The 15,495-nt window shown below is 46.4% G+C and overlaps 1 protein-coding gene and 1 long non-coding RNA gene across 7 annotated transcripts in view; one reads left to right on the top strand and one right to left on the bottom strand.

Annotated features, from left to right (window-relative positions):
• Positions 1-720: 720 nt before the first annotated feature.
• On the bottom strand, positions 721-8,187 carry LOC139032258 (uncharacterized). Its single transcript, XR_011484795.1, has 3 exons — positions 8,096-8,187; positions 4,547-5,090; positions 721-1,959 (listed from the first exon to the last, which is right to left on the bottom strand). It is a non-coding gene; the product is annotated as an uncharacterized lncRNA (long non-coding RNA).
• Positions 8,188-8,265: 78 nt separating this feature from the next.
• RNF19B (ring finger protein 19B) overlaps positions 8,266-15,495 on the top strand; it is a 28,889-nt gene continuing 21,659 nt past the window's right edge. For 4 of the 6 annotated variants that reach the window (XR_002314289.2, XR_011484794.1, XM_020896050.2 and 1 more), the window contains exon 1: positions 8,269-9,049. Coding sequence is in view for 4 of the 6 variants with exons in the window: in XM_020896050.2 (XP_020751709.2) it covers positions 8,430-9,049 (620 nt within the window). In the remaining 2 variants the exon portion in view is untranslated. Of the gene's footprint in view, positions 9,050-15,495 lie in introns of all 6 variants that reach the window. The other 2 variants (XM_070459108.1, XM_020896051.2) reach the window with 2 other exon arrangements.

Raw genomic sequence — 15,495 nt, 5'->3', positions numbered from 1 at the left:
ACAAGAAAACTGAGGCCTACAGAGGGCGAATCACTTCCTTAAGAGCGCAAACACCTTAGACTCGAGGGTGCTGCTTTTGGCTTTCCTTAAACTAATTGATTTAACGTGTACTCAACACCCCCTCTGTGTGTCAGGCACTTGAAATTAGTGACTTGGCTCCTGTCCCCTTTTGATGAATGAGAAGGACAGACACACAAATTAAAACAATAATTGCAGCTCTGCATAGTAAGGGCTGTCCAGAAAAACCCCAAAGAAGATGACTATTTCTTCTGCCGAGGGCAATCGGCTGGAGAGCAGGTCCAGCCCACTATTTCCTATCTCTGTGACTTTGGGCAACTCACTTCACCTCTCTGGGCTTTAATTTCTTCATCAGTAAAATGAAGATTATGATAATATCTCATCCAGTCACTGTGAGGATTGTTAAGATAATGTACGTGCACAATGTCTGGCGCAAGTAACCACTTAGTAAATTATAGCTGGTTCTTTATTACTGTAACCTAGATGTCAGCCAGTGATCTCCTGACCCCTTGAGATCATGGGATGAATCCAAGTACCTATTCCAAAACCCTCTCCAAGATTACTGCAAATTCCTGGGAGGCTTTATATCTCATGGTCCAGCTACTGATTCAGCCTGTACTGTCTTTGGTCAGCACTATACCAAAACAGGTGGAAAACTTGGCCCCTTCAGCCATTTTCACAAACACTCCAGTTGAGGCAGCCTCAGTGAGTACCAGATTTTTTTGAAGATCTCCAGGAATGGGAGACAGAGGAAGAGACTACATCATAGTTATATCAACAGAAGAGCTCAGGGTGGACTTCCCTGGTGGTCCAGTAGCTAAGACTCCACAATCACAATGCAGGGGGCCTGGGTTCCATCCTTGGTCAGGAAACTAAATCCTCCATGCCGAAACTAAGACCCAGACAGCCAAGGCTGTGGTGGGTCCTCATTCCATCACGTGGGCTTTCTCTAGTTGCAGTGAGAGAGGCTACTCTTCATTGCAGCGTGTGGGCTTCTCCTTGCAGAGCACAGGTTCTAGGTGCACAGGCTCCAGTAGTTGCAGCTCACAGGCTCTAGAACACAGGCTCAGTAACTGTGGCACACAGGCTTAGTTGCTCCATGGCATGTGGGATCTTCTCAGACCAGGGATTGAACCACCTTGCATTGCAAGGTGGGTTCTTAATCACTGGACCATCAGTCCAGTTCAGTTCAATTCAGTCGCTCAGTTGTGTCTGACTCTTTGCAACCCCATGAATCGCAGCACGCCAGGCCTAGTCCATCACTAGTGCCCAAATAAATAGTTTTTAAGAAATGATTAAAAAAAATAAAAGATCTTGGGGTGAACTAGTAATATACTGGTTCCCCAGACAGCCTCACTCAACAGCTCTTCTGCTTCCCTCTACACTACTCCTCAGCTGTGGCCAGCTCCTATCTCCTGGTCATGGGTATCTGCCATATGGAGCTCCGAAGAAAGCTCCAATTTCCCTTCTAGGCATTACCCCACTGTGTGAAGCCTTAGGAGTTGGGGAGTTGGCTTCCCCTCCTGTCTTCAGGTCACCCCCTCACCCCACCCTTTGCAAGTCCAAGCCCCTCCCTGGCAGGGCCCCTCCCTGGCCCTCATGCGGCCCCCATGGGGATGGGAGGAAATGTTTGCTATCATTCACAGCGGTTGATGCTGGTGGGTGGGTGCCCCAGGCTGGCTTCCTGCTGTCTCACTTCTACCTCCCACAATCTTTACCCCTACTCTTGGTTCCTGCCCATTTCCCAAACTCAGTCCTCCAGTTTCTGGTAGATTCTCTGAGTCCTCAGTAGCTTAAAACATCTAGAATCATTTTAGGAACAAATTCAAATCCAAGTCCTCTTCTACATTGCCTCCACAACAGCTGCCTCTGAGAGCTTCAAAATCACACCTTCTTAAAGAGTTTTTCAAAGTATTTTCCCAGCGAAAGGCATCTTCTTTCCTAAAGAGAAGAGGTCACACACTGAGGTCTATGAGCTGCATCTGGTCCACAAGATGTTTAAAAAATATTAAAGCAATATTTTAAAAGTGAGCGATTACACATAAAAATCCGGGTTTGTGGTTTTTCCTGCAAACTCATGATATCTGGCATCATAGGATCCACAGTCCCCCCAAGGAACGTGTTGGCCTCAGTAGAGAGCTGGGTCCCTACTCTCTAGGCATGAGACTTTCTTACGCCTCTGCCCACAGGCCCTGTTTATTTCTCCTGCTTAACCCTATAGTCTTTCAACTTTGTGATCTTGGTTGAGACATTTCAGCACCAGTTCCCACCCTCCATTGAATTATAATTAAGTTCAGTCACTCAGTTGTGTCTGACTCTTTGCGACCCCATGGACTGCAGCATGCCAGGCCTCCCTGTCTATCACCAACTCCGGAACCTACTCAAACTCATGTCCATCACGTCAGTGATGCCATCCAACCATCTCATCCTCTGTGGTCCCTTCCTCCTCCTGCCTTCAATCTTTCCCAGCTCTTTTCTAATGAGTCAGTTCTTCGCATCAGGTGGTCAAAGTATGGGGAGTTTCAGCTTCAGCATCAGTCCTTCCAATGAATATTTAGGACTGATTTCCTTTAGGATGGACAGGTTGGATCTCCTTGCAGTACAAGGGCCTCTCAAGCGTCTTCTCCAACATAGTAAAGTTGGGTCTTGTCAATGTGCTATGTTCGCAAAGGGCACCCTAGGCGCAAGGTACCAGCAAGAGTAGTCACTTGAGTATGTAAGTGATGGCTATACTTGAAAGTGCAGGAGATCCAGAGGGACTGGGTCTCTAATGCAAGGGGGCCGTGGGACTGGAAAGGATTAACCTGGGCTTGGCTATGAGGGGCCTTAATGCTCCCCTATAGGGTTATTGGGAGCCAATGTAGGGTTTAAAGCTGGGCGACACAACATGAAGTGTGTGACTGGGAAGTTAGTGGGGCAGGATAGATTGAGACCCTCCTGTTCCCCGCTGTTCATGCAGGAAGCCCAGCGAGAGCCTGGGGCAGTGGTCCAGATGGGCCAGGGATGCTGCGGCCGGCCTGCGTGGCTGCGGTGGCGGTGATGGCTGCGAGGGATTCCCGAGGCAGCCTTGCCGGGGAGTGGGTACACTTGACCTTGACGGAAAAAAAATTTCGTGCCCTGCGGCTGCAGCTTGCTCCCCTCCCCCGCGCCGCAGCGGACTGCGGAGGAATCCCGGCGGCTAGCGGGAACTCACGCCCGCGCGGCTGCGGCACGCGAGGGGTGGGGGCGGGATGGCCGGGGTGGCACCATGGCGGGGATGCCCGTCTTCCCTGGAAGGCGAGGAGGGGAGGAGATGGGGAGGCGAGTCACGTGGTGCCGCCACCAGGCACAGCCCGATTGGCGGGTCCTGCCGCGGAGCCAGCCGCGCTGCTCGGGTTTCCAGGCACGGAGCAGCCCCCTCCCCTTGTTAGAGCGCCCGGGGGTGCGCTGGCCTCTAGCGGAGGAGGGTGGCGCGGCGATCCTGCTGTCTTCGTTGGATGTAACGCAGCCCGCTCCTTGGCTGCTTGCCGCGGTCTTCACTGCAGCTTGGGAGGTCTGATTATTGTTTCCTTGAGCACATCCTTTCTCTGCTTATCTTATGCCTTCTGCCCCTCTTAGAACCACCATGCTAGCTGGAGGCCAGCTCTCTTTGGGCTGGCTGAGGCGGGTTTCTTTCCCTTGCCACAATTTTTCGGTTTGGAGCAAATCAGTTAACCTGGCTAGACGTGGAAAGATTAAAACAGAAACCCCACAGACACGTCCAGCCCCACACATCCAAACCGACATTTTTCTCTTTCCAAACTGCGCCTTCTTTTTGTGTTCATCTGTTTCAGCCATCCAATCTATGATAAAAACCTACTAAATGTACCTCCAAAATAGCTCTTAAAATTCAGTATTTTTCCTTAGCATTTATCTTGATTTGTAACTGTGTTTACTTGTGATTGTCTTTGTACGTTTTCCCCCACTGGACTGTGTAAGCTCCATGAGAACTGGGACCTTGTCTATTTTGTTCATTGTTGCATCACCAGCACAGTACCAGGCACGTGGTAGGTGATTAATAAGTGTTAATGGAATGAACAGATGCATAGCAAGCACTGTGCTAGGTACTAGGTTTGAAAAAGGGGCTCAGATTTTAAGATGAAACACATAGAGAGTTCCCCGGTGATCCAGTTGCTAAGAATCCGAGCTCCCAATGCAGAGGGCCCAGGTTTGATCCCTAGCCAGGGAACTAGATCCCACCTGCTGCAACTCAAGATCCCGCGTGCCACAAGGAAGATCCCGCATGCTGCAACTAAAACCCAGCACAGTCAAACAAATAAATGTTGTTTAAAAGATGAAACATGAAGCTCTAACCTCAAGAAGTCATCTATCCAACAAACATGCCCTAAGACCTTTTCTACACCAAGGGCTGGGGGGAACTGGTGCACAATGTAAGTAAGACTGCATTTCTACCTTCCCCCTACATCTTGGGTCTAGGGGAGAACCACACATGACTAACTTAGACAGTAAGACTCTGTGGTACTAGGGAGTCAGGTGTGGTGGTACTTACCGATCTCTAGAGTCAGATTAGCCCAGGATTTGAAATCTGATGTTCTAACTTCCCAGGTCAGTTTTGCTGCCTTCTGGGTGTGAGACCACAAGTCTCTTCTCTCTCTGAGGCTCTATCTCCTCATCTTAAAAATGGGAATAACAATGGGACATCCCTGTCAGTCCAGTGGGTAAGACTTCATCATCCAATGCAGGGGGTGTGGGTTCAACCCAGGGTCTCGGGAGCTATCTCACAGCCAAAAATCAAAACATAAAAGAGAAGCAATACTGTAACAAATTTGATAAAGACCTTAAAAATGGTCCACATTAAAAAAAAGAAACTTTTAAAATATATGGATAACAATATCATCTCAAAGGGCTGAGAGACATGAAAGCATCAAGTGTCAGGTTTTATGACAATGTTAGGTGTAGGTGGGTGACCATAATGTTTACTTGCCTGGAACAGATTGATTGACACTTGTTGAGCTGAAGCAATTGATGATAGCATTCCCTTTCATTCTCAAATGTGGCTTCTTCCCTCATAGCTCAGCTGGTAAAGAATCCACCTGCAATGCGAGAGACCTGGGTTTGATCCCTGTGTTGGGAAGATCCAAGATCCCCTAGAGAAGGGAAAGGCTACCCACTCCAGTATTCTGGCCTGGAGAATTCCATTGATTATAGTCCACGGGGTCACAGAGTTGAACATGACTGAGTCACTCTTTCATTTTTCACTTTTCATTCTCAGAAGTGTCCAGGGTTTGGACAGTAAGTCACGTGGTCATCCTAGTAATAGGTTTGATTGACACTGGAATTATCTACATCATGCCCTGGGGACATGAGAGGAGGTGAGTCTGAAAGTAGAAAGGGGGGTGATGACCATGAAAATGAACCGGAAAGCATGCATGGGATTACAAGCAGAGGGATTAGCATTTGCAAAGAAGCAAGATGCATGGAAGGAGATGCAGCTGGTTGTGGGAACTGTAGAAAGTTTTAAGGAAGGGTTCACACAAGCTTTCTTGTCCACAACTCCATTAGACTGTTCATCTCCATGACCCTAGTGCTTGGCAAACAGCCTTCCACAAAGTAAGTATAATCAATGTTTACTGAATGAGTGAACAGATGAGAGTCCTTCTCTTTCCTGTCATCTCCCTGAGTCACTGCTTCGCTTGTATCAAGCGGAGACACAGAGTAAAAAGTGACAGGAATTGCTTTAATCCCTTGCTTCAAGGGTGATGGATTCCGGAGACAAAACCCAGAAGAAATGGGGTCATAGCAAAGTCCAGTGATATTTATGAGAGGTCACTTTTCTGCCAAAGCACCGGTGGTGGCATCTTTGAGGTGAAGCAGGGTTTGTTTGAGAACCAGAGCCAAGACAAGCAAGCATTTGGTGTGTTGAGCTTTTCAGCAAGCTATTCAACAATTCTGACAGTTGTTTCTGTCAGCTGCACAGGAGGAAGCATGTCAAAGCCAGCTGGGTCTGTCCGGAATCAGAGGTCCCCAGGTCCTTCAGCACACTCTTACCCAAGGAACAAAGCAGCCTTCTCCCCCATCTTTCATCCCTACAACAGGCACACATCTCCTCCAAGCAGCTGCTCAGGACATTGGTCACCAAGAACAGAGTCAATGATGATTATAGGGAACTGTGGCTGAGATAATGTCACTTACTATTATAAATAGTCCATGCCTCCCCCCTACATTTCTCAGCCTCCTTTGCAATTATTGAGCCTGTGTCACAAGTTCTGTCTAATAGTCTATGAGTGGAAATAACATATGTCATTTCCAGGCTGAAGTATTTAATTGCTGGTGCACAACCCTCCTGCTTCCCAGGTGGCGCAGTGGTAAAGAATCCGCCTGCCAATGCAGGAGACACAGGAGATGCAGGTTCAATCCCTGGGTTGGGAAGATCCCCTGGAGTAGGAAATGGCAACCCACTCCAGTATTCTTGCCTGGAAAAGCTCATGGACTGAGGAGCCAGGTAGGCTACAGTCCATGGGGTCGCAAAGTATTGGACATGACTGAACACGCATGTACACACACAGACACACACACACCCTCCAACTCTCTTTCCCCTATTGAGGCCACCCTTAAGACCTTGGGTTGAGGTGGTAGAGCCCAGAAAGAAAGTGCCCTGGACCTCTCTGAGTGACCGGGAGAGTGCCTTGCTCCATAGACAGGCTTTGTATGAGTGGGAGAAATATACCAATGTGTTAAAGCATTGAGATATTCGGGTTGTTACCACAGCAGAGCCCAGCATACTTTGACCAGTATACAGAAACCAATTGTTTTAGCGATCTAGCATCAAATCTTTTATGGACCTCTTTGGTATTGCTAAATCCAGTGATCACTTCTCTGTTCTTATCGGCTTTGATTTCTCAGTGGGATTTGTCATAATTGACCACTCCCCCTGGACACATTTTATCTAGGTGTCTGTGACATCATGCCAGCTTGAGCTTTCTCCTGTGCCACAGTCCCTGCTTCTCAGCTTCTGTCGCTGGCTCTTCTTCCACTGTTTACCTCAAAAGTTTGAAGTTTCCCAGGGTTAATTCCTAGGGACCTTTCTCACGGTTTTAAATACCACCCATGAAAGACAGCTGGTTATCTTTCAGTACAATTTCTACCAATCTTTATTAATAACAGAGCACCTATTTTTAGGGACACATTGTGCCCAGTTAAAAAGCTACATATCCCAGTATGGCCATGTGACTACGCTTTGGCTAATGAGATGTAAGCAGAAATGTGCCAGGCTTTCAAGGCAGTCTTCTTAAAAGGAAAAGAGTGTACCTTTCTGCTCTTTTCCTTCCCCACTGCCTGGAATGTGGACCATAATGAGTTGACCTTAAGATTAGAAACCAAGTTACTGAGAATGGCAGAGCAGCCTTGAACTTTTGTGAATTATTTCTCATGAAGAGAGAAATAAATTTCTATCATAAGCCTTTTTTTGTTGTTGTTATTTGCAACTGAGTCTAATCCTACCTCATACATTCCCATTGCTGTTAAAGCGGCTTGCTTGTCTCCCATTTGTAAGGCTGACTCCGTATCTTCCCCCAGTCAGTGCAGTGAGGGACCAGCAGAAGAAAGGCACTTGCAGATTCCCTCCCCCACCACCCTCACCCAAAATGCTGGGCATCCGTCCACAATTTGTAAGTAACCAAACTACCACAAGGTTAGAATGGGCGGTGGACCTAGGAATAGTTTAGTAGCTCACAGAAAGTACTGAATGCTAGATTGAGGGATTTGGATTTTATTTTGTAAATCCCTCGCAGATAGGGAGACCCTGTCTGTTTCACCTAGTAATGCCTCCACTTAATAGAAGCTCAATGAATATATTCTTTATTAATTACTGCTTAATAAAAAAACAACAAAAGATGTGTTGGAAGGTAGACCAGTTGGGAATCACTATCTGATTTACCCTCATCGGCTTTTTACAGATGGAGTAAACTGAAATATCATTTGTTGGAAACAGCAATCGGCCCAACCTCGAGGAAAGGCAAACCGAAAACTACGCCACAGGTTCGATGCGGCTAGGGACGATGATATTGACGGAAGAAGCCAAGTAAACTAGTCGAGTTACCGTCTTCTCAAGATGGCGGCCCTGGAATCACCTGCCCTCCGAGGAGGCGGAGCTCCGCCCCAGCACGCCCAGCAACGCCCCACCCCCCTCGGCCCCGCCCAGCGCCCCCCCTCCGGCATGGGCGGCGCGGGTTGTGAGGTATCTTCGCGAAGCGCCTGCGCAGTGGCCATCGGCGCGCGGGGCGGAGGCTTTATAACCACTTCGTCGTTACTGCTCGGTTTCTATCTCTGGGAGGGCGGCTGAGGCGGCGGCGGCCGGATCGCCGGCCGAGGGGGCGCTGAGGCGGGAGCTGTGGTGGCGCTGGGCGCCCCTCGCCCCTCGGCCTCTGGGGACCATGGGCTCTGAGAAAGACTCCGAGTCGCCGCGCTCTACATCCCTACACGCGGCTGCGCCCGACCCCAAGTGCCGCAGCGGCGGCCGGCGCCGGCGCCTCACCTTCCACAGCGTCTTCTCCTCCTCGGCCCGCGGCCGCCGCGCCCGAGCCAAGCCGCAGGCCGAGCCGCCGCCCCCGGCCGCGCCGCCGCCGCCCGCCCCGGCCCAAGCCTCGCCGCCCGAGGCGCTGCCCGCTGAGCCGGCCGCCGAGGCCGAGGCGGAGGCCGCGGCGACAGTGGGGCCCGGGTTAGACGATGAGGAGGCGGCGGAGGGCGGTGGCTCGGGCCCGGAGGAGGTGGAGTGCCCGCTGTGCCTGGTGCGGCTGCCGCCCGAGCGGGCCCCGCGCCTCCTCAGCTGTCCGCACCGCTCGTGCCGGGACTGCCTCCGCCACTACCTGCGCCTGGAGATCAGCGAGAGCCGGGTCCCCATCAGCTGCCCCGAGTGCAGCGAGCGACTCAACCCGCACGACATCCGCCTGCTGCTCGCCGACCCGCCGCTCATGCACAAGTACGAGGAGTTCATGCTGCGCCGCTACCTGGCCTCGGACCCCGACTGCCGCTGGTGCCCAGCCCCTGACTGCGGGTGAGCGCGGGGGCGTGGCCCTGGGGCGGTGGCCGCGGCGGAGGGGGCCTGGGGCCGAAGGCTAGACCCCGCGTGTGGCCGGCCGCGAGGGGCGGTCTTCCACGCACCGGGTGGGTGTGTGTGTGTGTGTGTCCGTGTCCCAGCGTAGAGGGAGAGGTGAGGGATGACCAGAGGGAGGGAGGCCAGGCGGCAGTTACGGCGGGCTGGTAACCGGTAACCGTCAGCAAGCCCAGACGCGTGAGGTGAACGCACCCAGTACCCAGCCCCTGCCTGAGGACTTGAGGTGGGGGCCGAGCTGTGGGTAAGAAGGGAGCTGTCCATCAAGTCAGGAGGCAGAGGCTGTTTTTGGTCCAGCGAACGCCCCTCTCCAGAGGAAGGGGGTATCTCTATGAGGATAGGGAGGGGATATCTGGCAGAGGACGCAATAAGAACATCATTCTGAAGGGGCAGTGCTTTGGAGGGGTGTGTCCATTTGACTAGGGGCAAACTTTGCAGCGTTGCAGGAGAAGGTGTGCTCTTCCTGAGACCACCACTGCTGAAAGTTCGGATGCAGGTGACTGAAATGTCTCTAGCGGGAAAGGACAACTCACTGGCAGCGTTCTGGGGACAACCTGGGCATTGTGGTGTGTCTTCTGTGCCCAGCTATTCTGTGGCCACCCCTGTGGTCCTTACACTGCTGCCTTGGGCAGGGTGTGGAGTGGACAGACCCTTTCTTTGTCCAGAGAGGCAATGGGGGGCACTGAGAAGGATGCCCAGGGATTGATATGTTTAAGAGAAAATGTGGTTCCCAGCTCCTCCGATCTTGAGTTCTTGATGTTGCACTGTGTATGCTGACTTTCTAAGGTCAGTGAGAAAATGGGCAGTAGATGCAAAGACTTAACACCACTAGATTTTGCCATCTAGAGAATTCAGTGGAAAGCCCCCCACTCCGCCCCCGGCGCCTCCCACCCCCCCACCTTTACTTTTTAAAATCTGATTGTGTGTTACTGTCAGTACATCCCACAGATGGTTGCGTGCAGGAAAGAGGGACATCAGACTGTGCCATTACCTGCTCTGTGACCTTGGCCAGATCATTTTATTCTTGGGTGTCATGTTTTGAGGACAAAAGAGGCTAGGGACTCCTAGTAAAAAGCTGTGTGTTCTTTTCTTTCAAAAGAACTAAGGGCTTTTAATCATAGCCTATATATCAAGGCTGTTTTATGATTTCCATGATGCTGCTATTTGTCTCCTTCAAAAGAAGCTGTCATAGAGTGTCTTAGGGGAGTAAGATGAGTTAATTTATTTTTCTATTCTGCCAAGCTTATTTAGAATGTATGTGTTATTTAAGTTCACTGAGATGAGGTTTCTAAATTACTTTGAAGTGTTGTGGTCAAAGGTTGAGGTGTTTGTCTATGGTAGGTCACTTTCACTTTCAGTTATTAATAATAAGTATCAGAAAAAAACCTTGTAGGCCCTTGGAAAAGTTTGCTTTTATCTGGCGATCTGGTAGTCTTCCTAGTCTTAAGAAGTTAATTTATGTGATACTGAAGTTTTACAGACAGTATTGATCTATTTTCTGAACTAAAGGAATATTTACTTAAGAGAACACTATTTGGTTCATTTTGGAATAGTATATTATCTCCTTTTTGAGATGTGAATTTCCTTGAATTTTAACTGAGAAATGTGGGATCACTGACATTTTATTTCTGGGAAAGTTCTCTTTTTGTTTATTTCTCTGAGTCAATCTCTGTCTTTGCTCACATCAATTAAAATAGACAGGAATTTTTTAAAAAATAAAATAGACAGGAATTAACTTACAATCTTGATGATAACTCTATACCATTCCTGACTTGGAAGTTATTAACGAATTAGGCCATTTTTATATTAGTCAAGTATTTTTTTAATTAGTTAAAAAATTATAGCATTTTTAATGTAACTTTTAAATCTGTGGCTTTAAAGAAGGTGAAGTGTAAGGAGCGCAAGCAGACTAGAATCTGAGTATCCATGTGTCAGTTCAGTTCAGTCACTCAGTCGTGTCCGACTCTTTGCGACCCCATGAATCGCAGCACGCCAGGCCTCCCTGTCCATCACTAACTCCCAGAGTCCACCCAAACCCTTATCCATTGAAGTCGGTGATGCCATCCAACCATTTCATCCTCTGTCGTCCACTTCTCCTCCTGCCCCCAATCCCTCCCAGCATCAGGGTCTTTTCCAATGAGTCAACTCTTCACATGAGGTGGCGAAAGTATTGGAGTTTCAGCTTCAGCATCAGTCCTTCCAGTGAACACCCAGGACTGATCTGTGGTATCCATGTGTCATGCATACATAATTTAATTTGATCCTTGCAACATTGTAAGATACATTTGATCTAGTTTTACAGATAAGGAAACTGAAGTTTAAATGAATTGAGTGACTTATTTAGGGTCATACAACTAGTGGGTGGTGGAACCAGGCTTGGAACACTGGTGTTAACTCCAACCAAAGCCAGTTAAGTATTCTTTTCTCTCAGAGCTTTATAAAGCACAAGCTTATCAGCATTTTTGGGGATGCTACTGTTTGGGTCATTTCATCAAGTGTGGCCTACAACATTGAGAGAGCCAAAGAGGCTAGAATCTGGTTTCTTTTCTGATTCTTCTTCTTAACAGCCTCTTACCTACTTTTATTTTTCTTGTCTGAAATAAGCCTAATCTTTTCCTTACTTGAGAGTCCTAATTGATATTTTCAGAGTGTTCTGAGAATTCAGGTGAAGATATTAGATAAACAGGGAGTAACTTTCTATCACTTCTCAAATAGGTGGGGATGTGGCCAGTGGTTTTGCCATCTCTTTCTAATGTCATGAGAAAAATAGTTGTTTTGTTTTAATCAAACAGTTGTTCTTCTGAGTCAGGTAAAAGTCATGGATGAGAACTAGAAGAGAAGCCTAAGACCCCAGTAATTTCTTCTCATACCTGATCATCTTACTGACCACAGATCAAGTTCCTGTCAGCCAAATTTATCAAGTTCTTTACTCTGTGTATGTGTGTGTCTATTTGGTGGGGTGAGGGGAGCATATGAGTGATCTTACAGAGTTCCGATCACTAGTTTCACTGTGATTACTCATGATGAAAGCACTATATATTAAAATATTATTTGTTTATGAATATTTTGGGGACATAGAAAAGAGTCTTGAATTTTTCTTTTCCTGTACTTGAATACAATTTTATATTCATAAATAAGGGAACCAATTTCTGTGGGAAAACTTTCACATTAATATTATTAAGTACAGTATTACTGAATGTAGTCTTTCTTTTCTTTCTTTGCTGTGTATGCACAGTTTGTGGGATCTTAGTTCCCAGACCAGGGATCGAACCCCCGGCCATGGCAGTGAAAGCTGCTGAGTCTTGATCATTGGACCACCAGGCAATTCCCACCAAGTATAACATTTAAAACATGCTTTCAAATGAGATAAAATTCACTCAGAATACAGATAACTGACATTTTTATAGCCCTTTATAATCTTCAGACTGTAACTTCACTCAAATAATTTCACTTTAGTTTCATGCAGATAGATGGTGGCAAACTCATTTGATAAAGGAGAAGGAAGTTCAGAGAAGTTTAAGTGTGGGACCCAGTATCTCACAGTTGATAAATAGTAAAATTGATCTGCTACCCTTTAGAGTCTCTACTTAAGCACAGTCTTTTCAGAAATCTCCAAATCATGTAAACATGTAATGTTTTCCTCTCAAGTGCCCTGTCTTTAAACCCTTTCAGAATCTCTAGAAGATTGTTGTTGTTGTTCTTCTGTCACTAAGTCATGTCCAACTCTTTGCAACTCCATGAACTGCAGCACTCCAGGCTTCCTTGTCCTTCACTATCTCCCTCAGTTTGCATAGACTCATGTCCATTGAGTCAGTGATGCTATCCAACCTTCTTATCCTCTGTCACCCCCCTTTTCCTCTTGCCCTCAGTCTTTCCCAGCATTAGAGTCTTTTCCATTGAATCAACTCTTTGCATCAGATGGCCAAAATATTGGAGCTTCAGCTTCAGCACCAGTCCTTCCAATGAATATTCAGGGTTGATTTCCTTCAAGATTGATTGGTTTGATCTCCTTGCTGTCCGAGGGACTCTGAAGAGTCTTCTCTAGCACCACAGTTCAAAAGCATCAAATCTTTGGGGCTCGGGTTTCTTTATGGTCCAACTCTCACATCCATACATGACTATTAGAAAAACCACAGCTTTGACTATATGGACCTTTTTAGACTATATGCTGTCTAGGTTTGTCCTAGAAGACTTGAGGGTTTAGCAAAGGAGACAACAGAATATTTCCTGGCATACAGGGGGCAGATCTTCTGTACAGATGAATAGGAGGTAAGACTGTCTTGACCTAAATTCTTTGTGCAGTCCACCACTTCAGCCTCTCATTGCTGCCTGTGTCTCCTGCAGAGTCCCCCTGCATACCTGTTCCCAGAAGGTAGTATTGTCTGTTGTCCTTCCTAGACAACTGGACTGGATTATCCTAAAAACAGGAAGCTTCTGTTTTTCCCTAATACATTTATGAGAGAAGAGTAAGCTCCCTGAGCAAGACAGATTTCTTAGTCAGTGAGGGAGGATTTTTCCTTTGTGAAGCTTTCCTGAATCTTTTCTCTTAATTTAACTCTGTTGCTTCATTTTCGCACCTCTGTATCCCCCTACAACCCCACCCTCCACTGTTTACATCATCTTCCAGCCCAATGTATCTTTCTTATATTAGCCAAAGTATTCATTCTAAAATAGAACATTTTATATCATTCCCCTGCTTAAAACTGCTCATACCTGACCTATAAGATGACTTCTTATGTCTTTAAGAACATACTATTTATTTGATCTATCCTTATGATTTGGGAGCATTTATGGTTTCCAACCATCTTTTGATCTTGTTTTCTATTTTTCACCTACATCAATATTTCTCAAGGTATAGGCATTATTGAAAAGAAAAATGTGTTGGGATTGAATAAGCTTGGGAAATGTTGGATTGAACAAAATAAAGCAACTCTTATTTCTGAGCTCCTTAGACCCTTTAAACAATTCTAATATACACTGTAAATCTTGTTAATGCTAATATGCAGGGTAAATCTTCAATCTAATATAATTTCCCTAAACTTAGATGACCAGGAAACATGTTTGTGTTTTTTGATGACATCTTTAAAGCATACCTGAAACTTTCGTTGTTTGTAGTTTTCTAAGCTCCTTTAACAGTTTTTCTGGCTAGTCTTCTGTTAGTGTCCTTATTTAACACTAAATCTTGTGCTCTGAGTGAATTGAGAGCTCCTCTAGACTAAGATATCTATATTCTAACTTTTTCTACAACTCTGAACAGAGTCTTTCAATTAGATCCCAGAAGAATGGGATGAGTAGTTAAATTTTTTATAAGGGAGGTAAAGAATACAAACACCACAGTTTTGAGAGGAGAAACAGATAAGAGGAGGGTAGACAAGAAGAGGACAGACAGGTAATCAGCAGTCCTTTTCAGAATCATATGGTGTTGAATCATATGAGTTCTGAGTACTGCAAAAAGTACTTAGACATGGTCCTCTTGGCTCAGGGTGTTTGGCCTGATGGAGGAGACAGATAGATAGTTATAAATGCAGTGTAATAGATACTGAAGAAAATACAAGTGTTCTTAGAAGATGGATGAAAGAGATTTTGCATGATTGTGTCACTAAAGACTTCATGGAGGAGGTGATACCTAATCAGGGCTTGAAGAATATGAGTAGAAATTTATACCAGGCAAACAAAGATGAGGGTAGAGAAAATTAGGCATCTTAAACCAGAATGTTATGAGCAAATGCATGGAGGTATGTAAATTCAGGACTAAGTCTGCAGTCTAGTTTGGTTAGCCTCTGGATGTGCAATATGGGGAGCATGATCTGGAAAGTGACTTGAGATTGATCTGAAAAGGTAGACTGGATTCAAATTGGTAGGTCTATCTATGCCATGGAAAGAAGTATAGATTTGAAGGATTTTTTTCTTTTTTTTGAAGGATTTTAAGCGAAAGAGTAACATCATGATAGATAAATTTTTCTAGTTGGAGTTTGGATTGGAGTAGGGAATAAGCAGACCAGATAGTCTTGCAGTTGTCTGTTCAAGAGATGACATGGGTTTGAACTAGGGCAGTAAAAAGGAAGATAGTGACAGTATGGCTCATTGTGATGACTTGGCCTGTGTCATCCACCCTTATATATGTTCAGAGTCTGTTTGTAAATGAAGTTACATGGCCTGGAATGGTGAAGTATAGACATAATATAGGAACACATTTCTTTAACTACCAGGATTTGTTGGCACATAATCAAATTCATACTAATGGGATTTCCACCCCCCAGGCCAGAGTAAGGTAATGTTGTGGTCTAGCCTGTCACATTATAATGTTTCTGAAGATAGCAAATTGACAAAATTAATAAAAGTTGTATGAACTTAAGAGGGAGAAAGGATGCTTCTGTTTTCTTAGCATC

The sequence above is a fragment of the Odocoileus virginianus genome, chromosome 30 (assembly GCF_023699985.2).
Source record: "Odocoileus virginianus isolate 20LAN1187 ecotype Illinois chromosome 30, Ovbor_1.2, whole genome shotgun sequence".
NCBI lineage: Eukaryota > Metazoa > Chordata > Mammalia > Artiodactyla > Cervidae > Odocoileus > Odocoileus virginianus.
The sequence above is the reverse complement of the archived record's forward strand: the minus strand, read 5'-3'. Positions and strand labels throughout refer to the sequence as shown.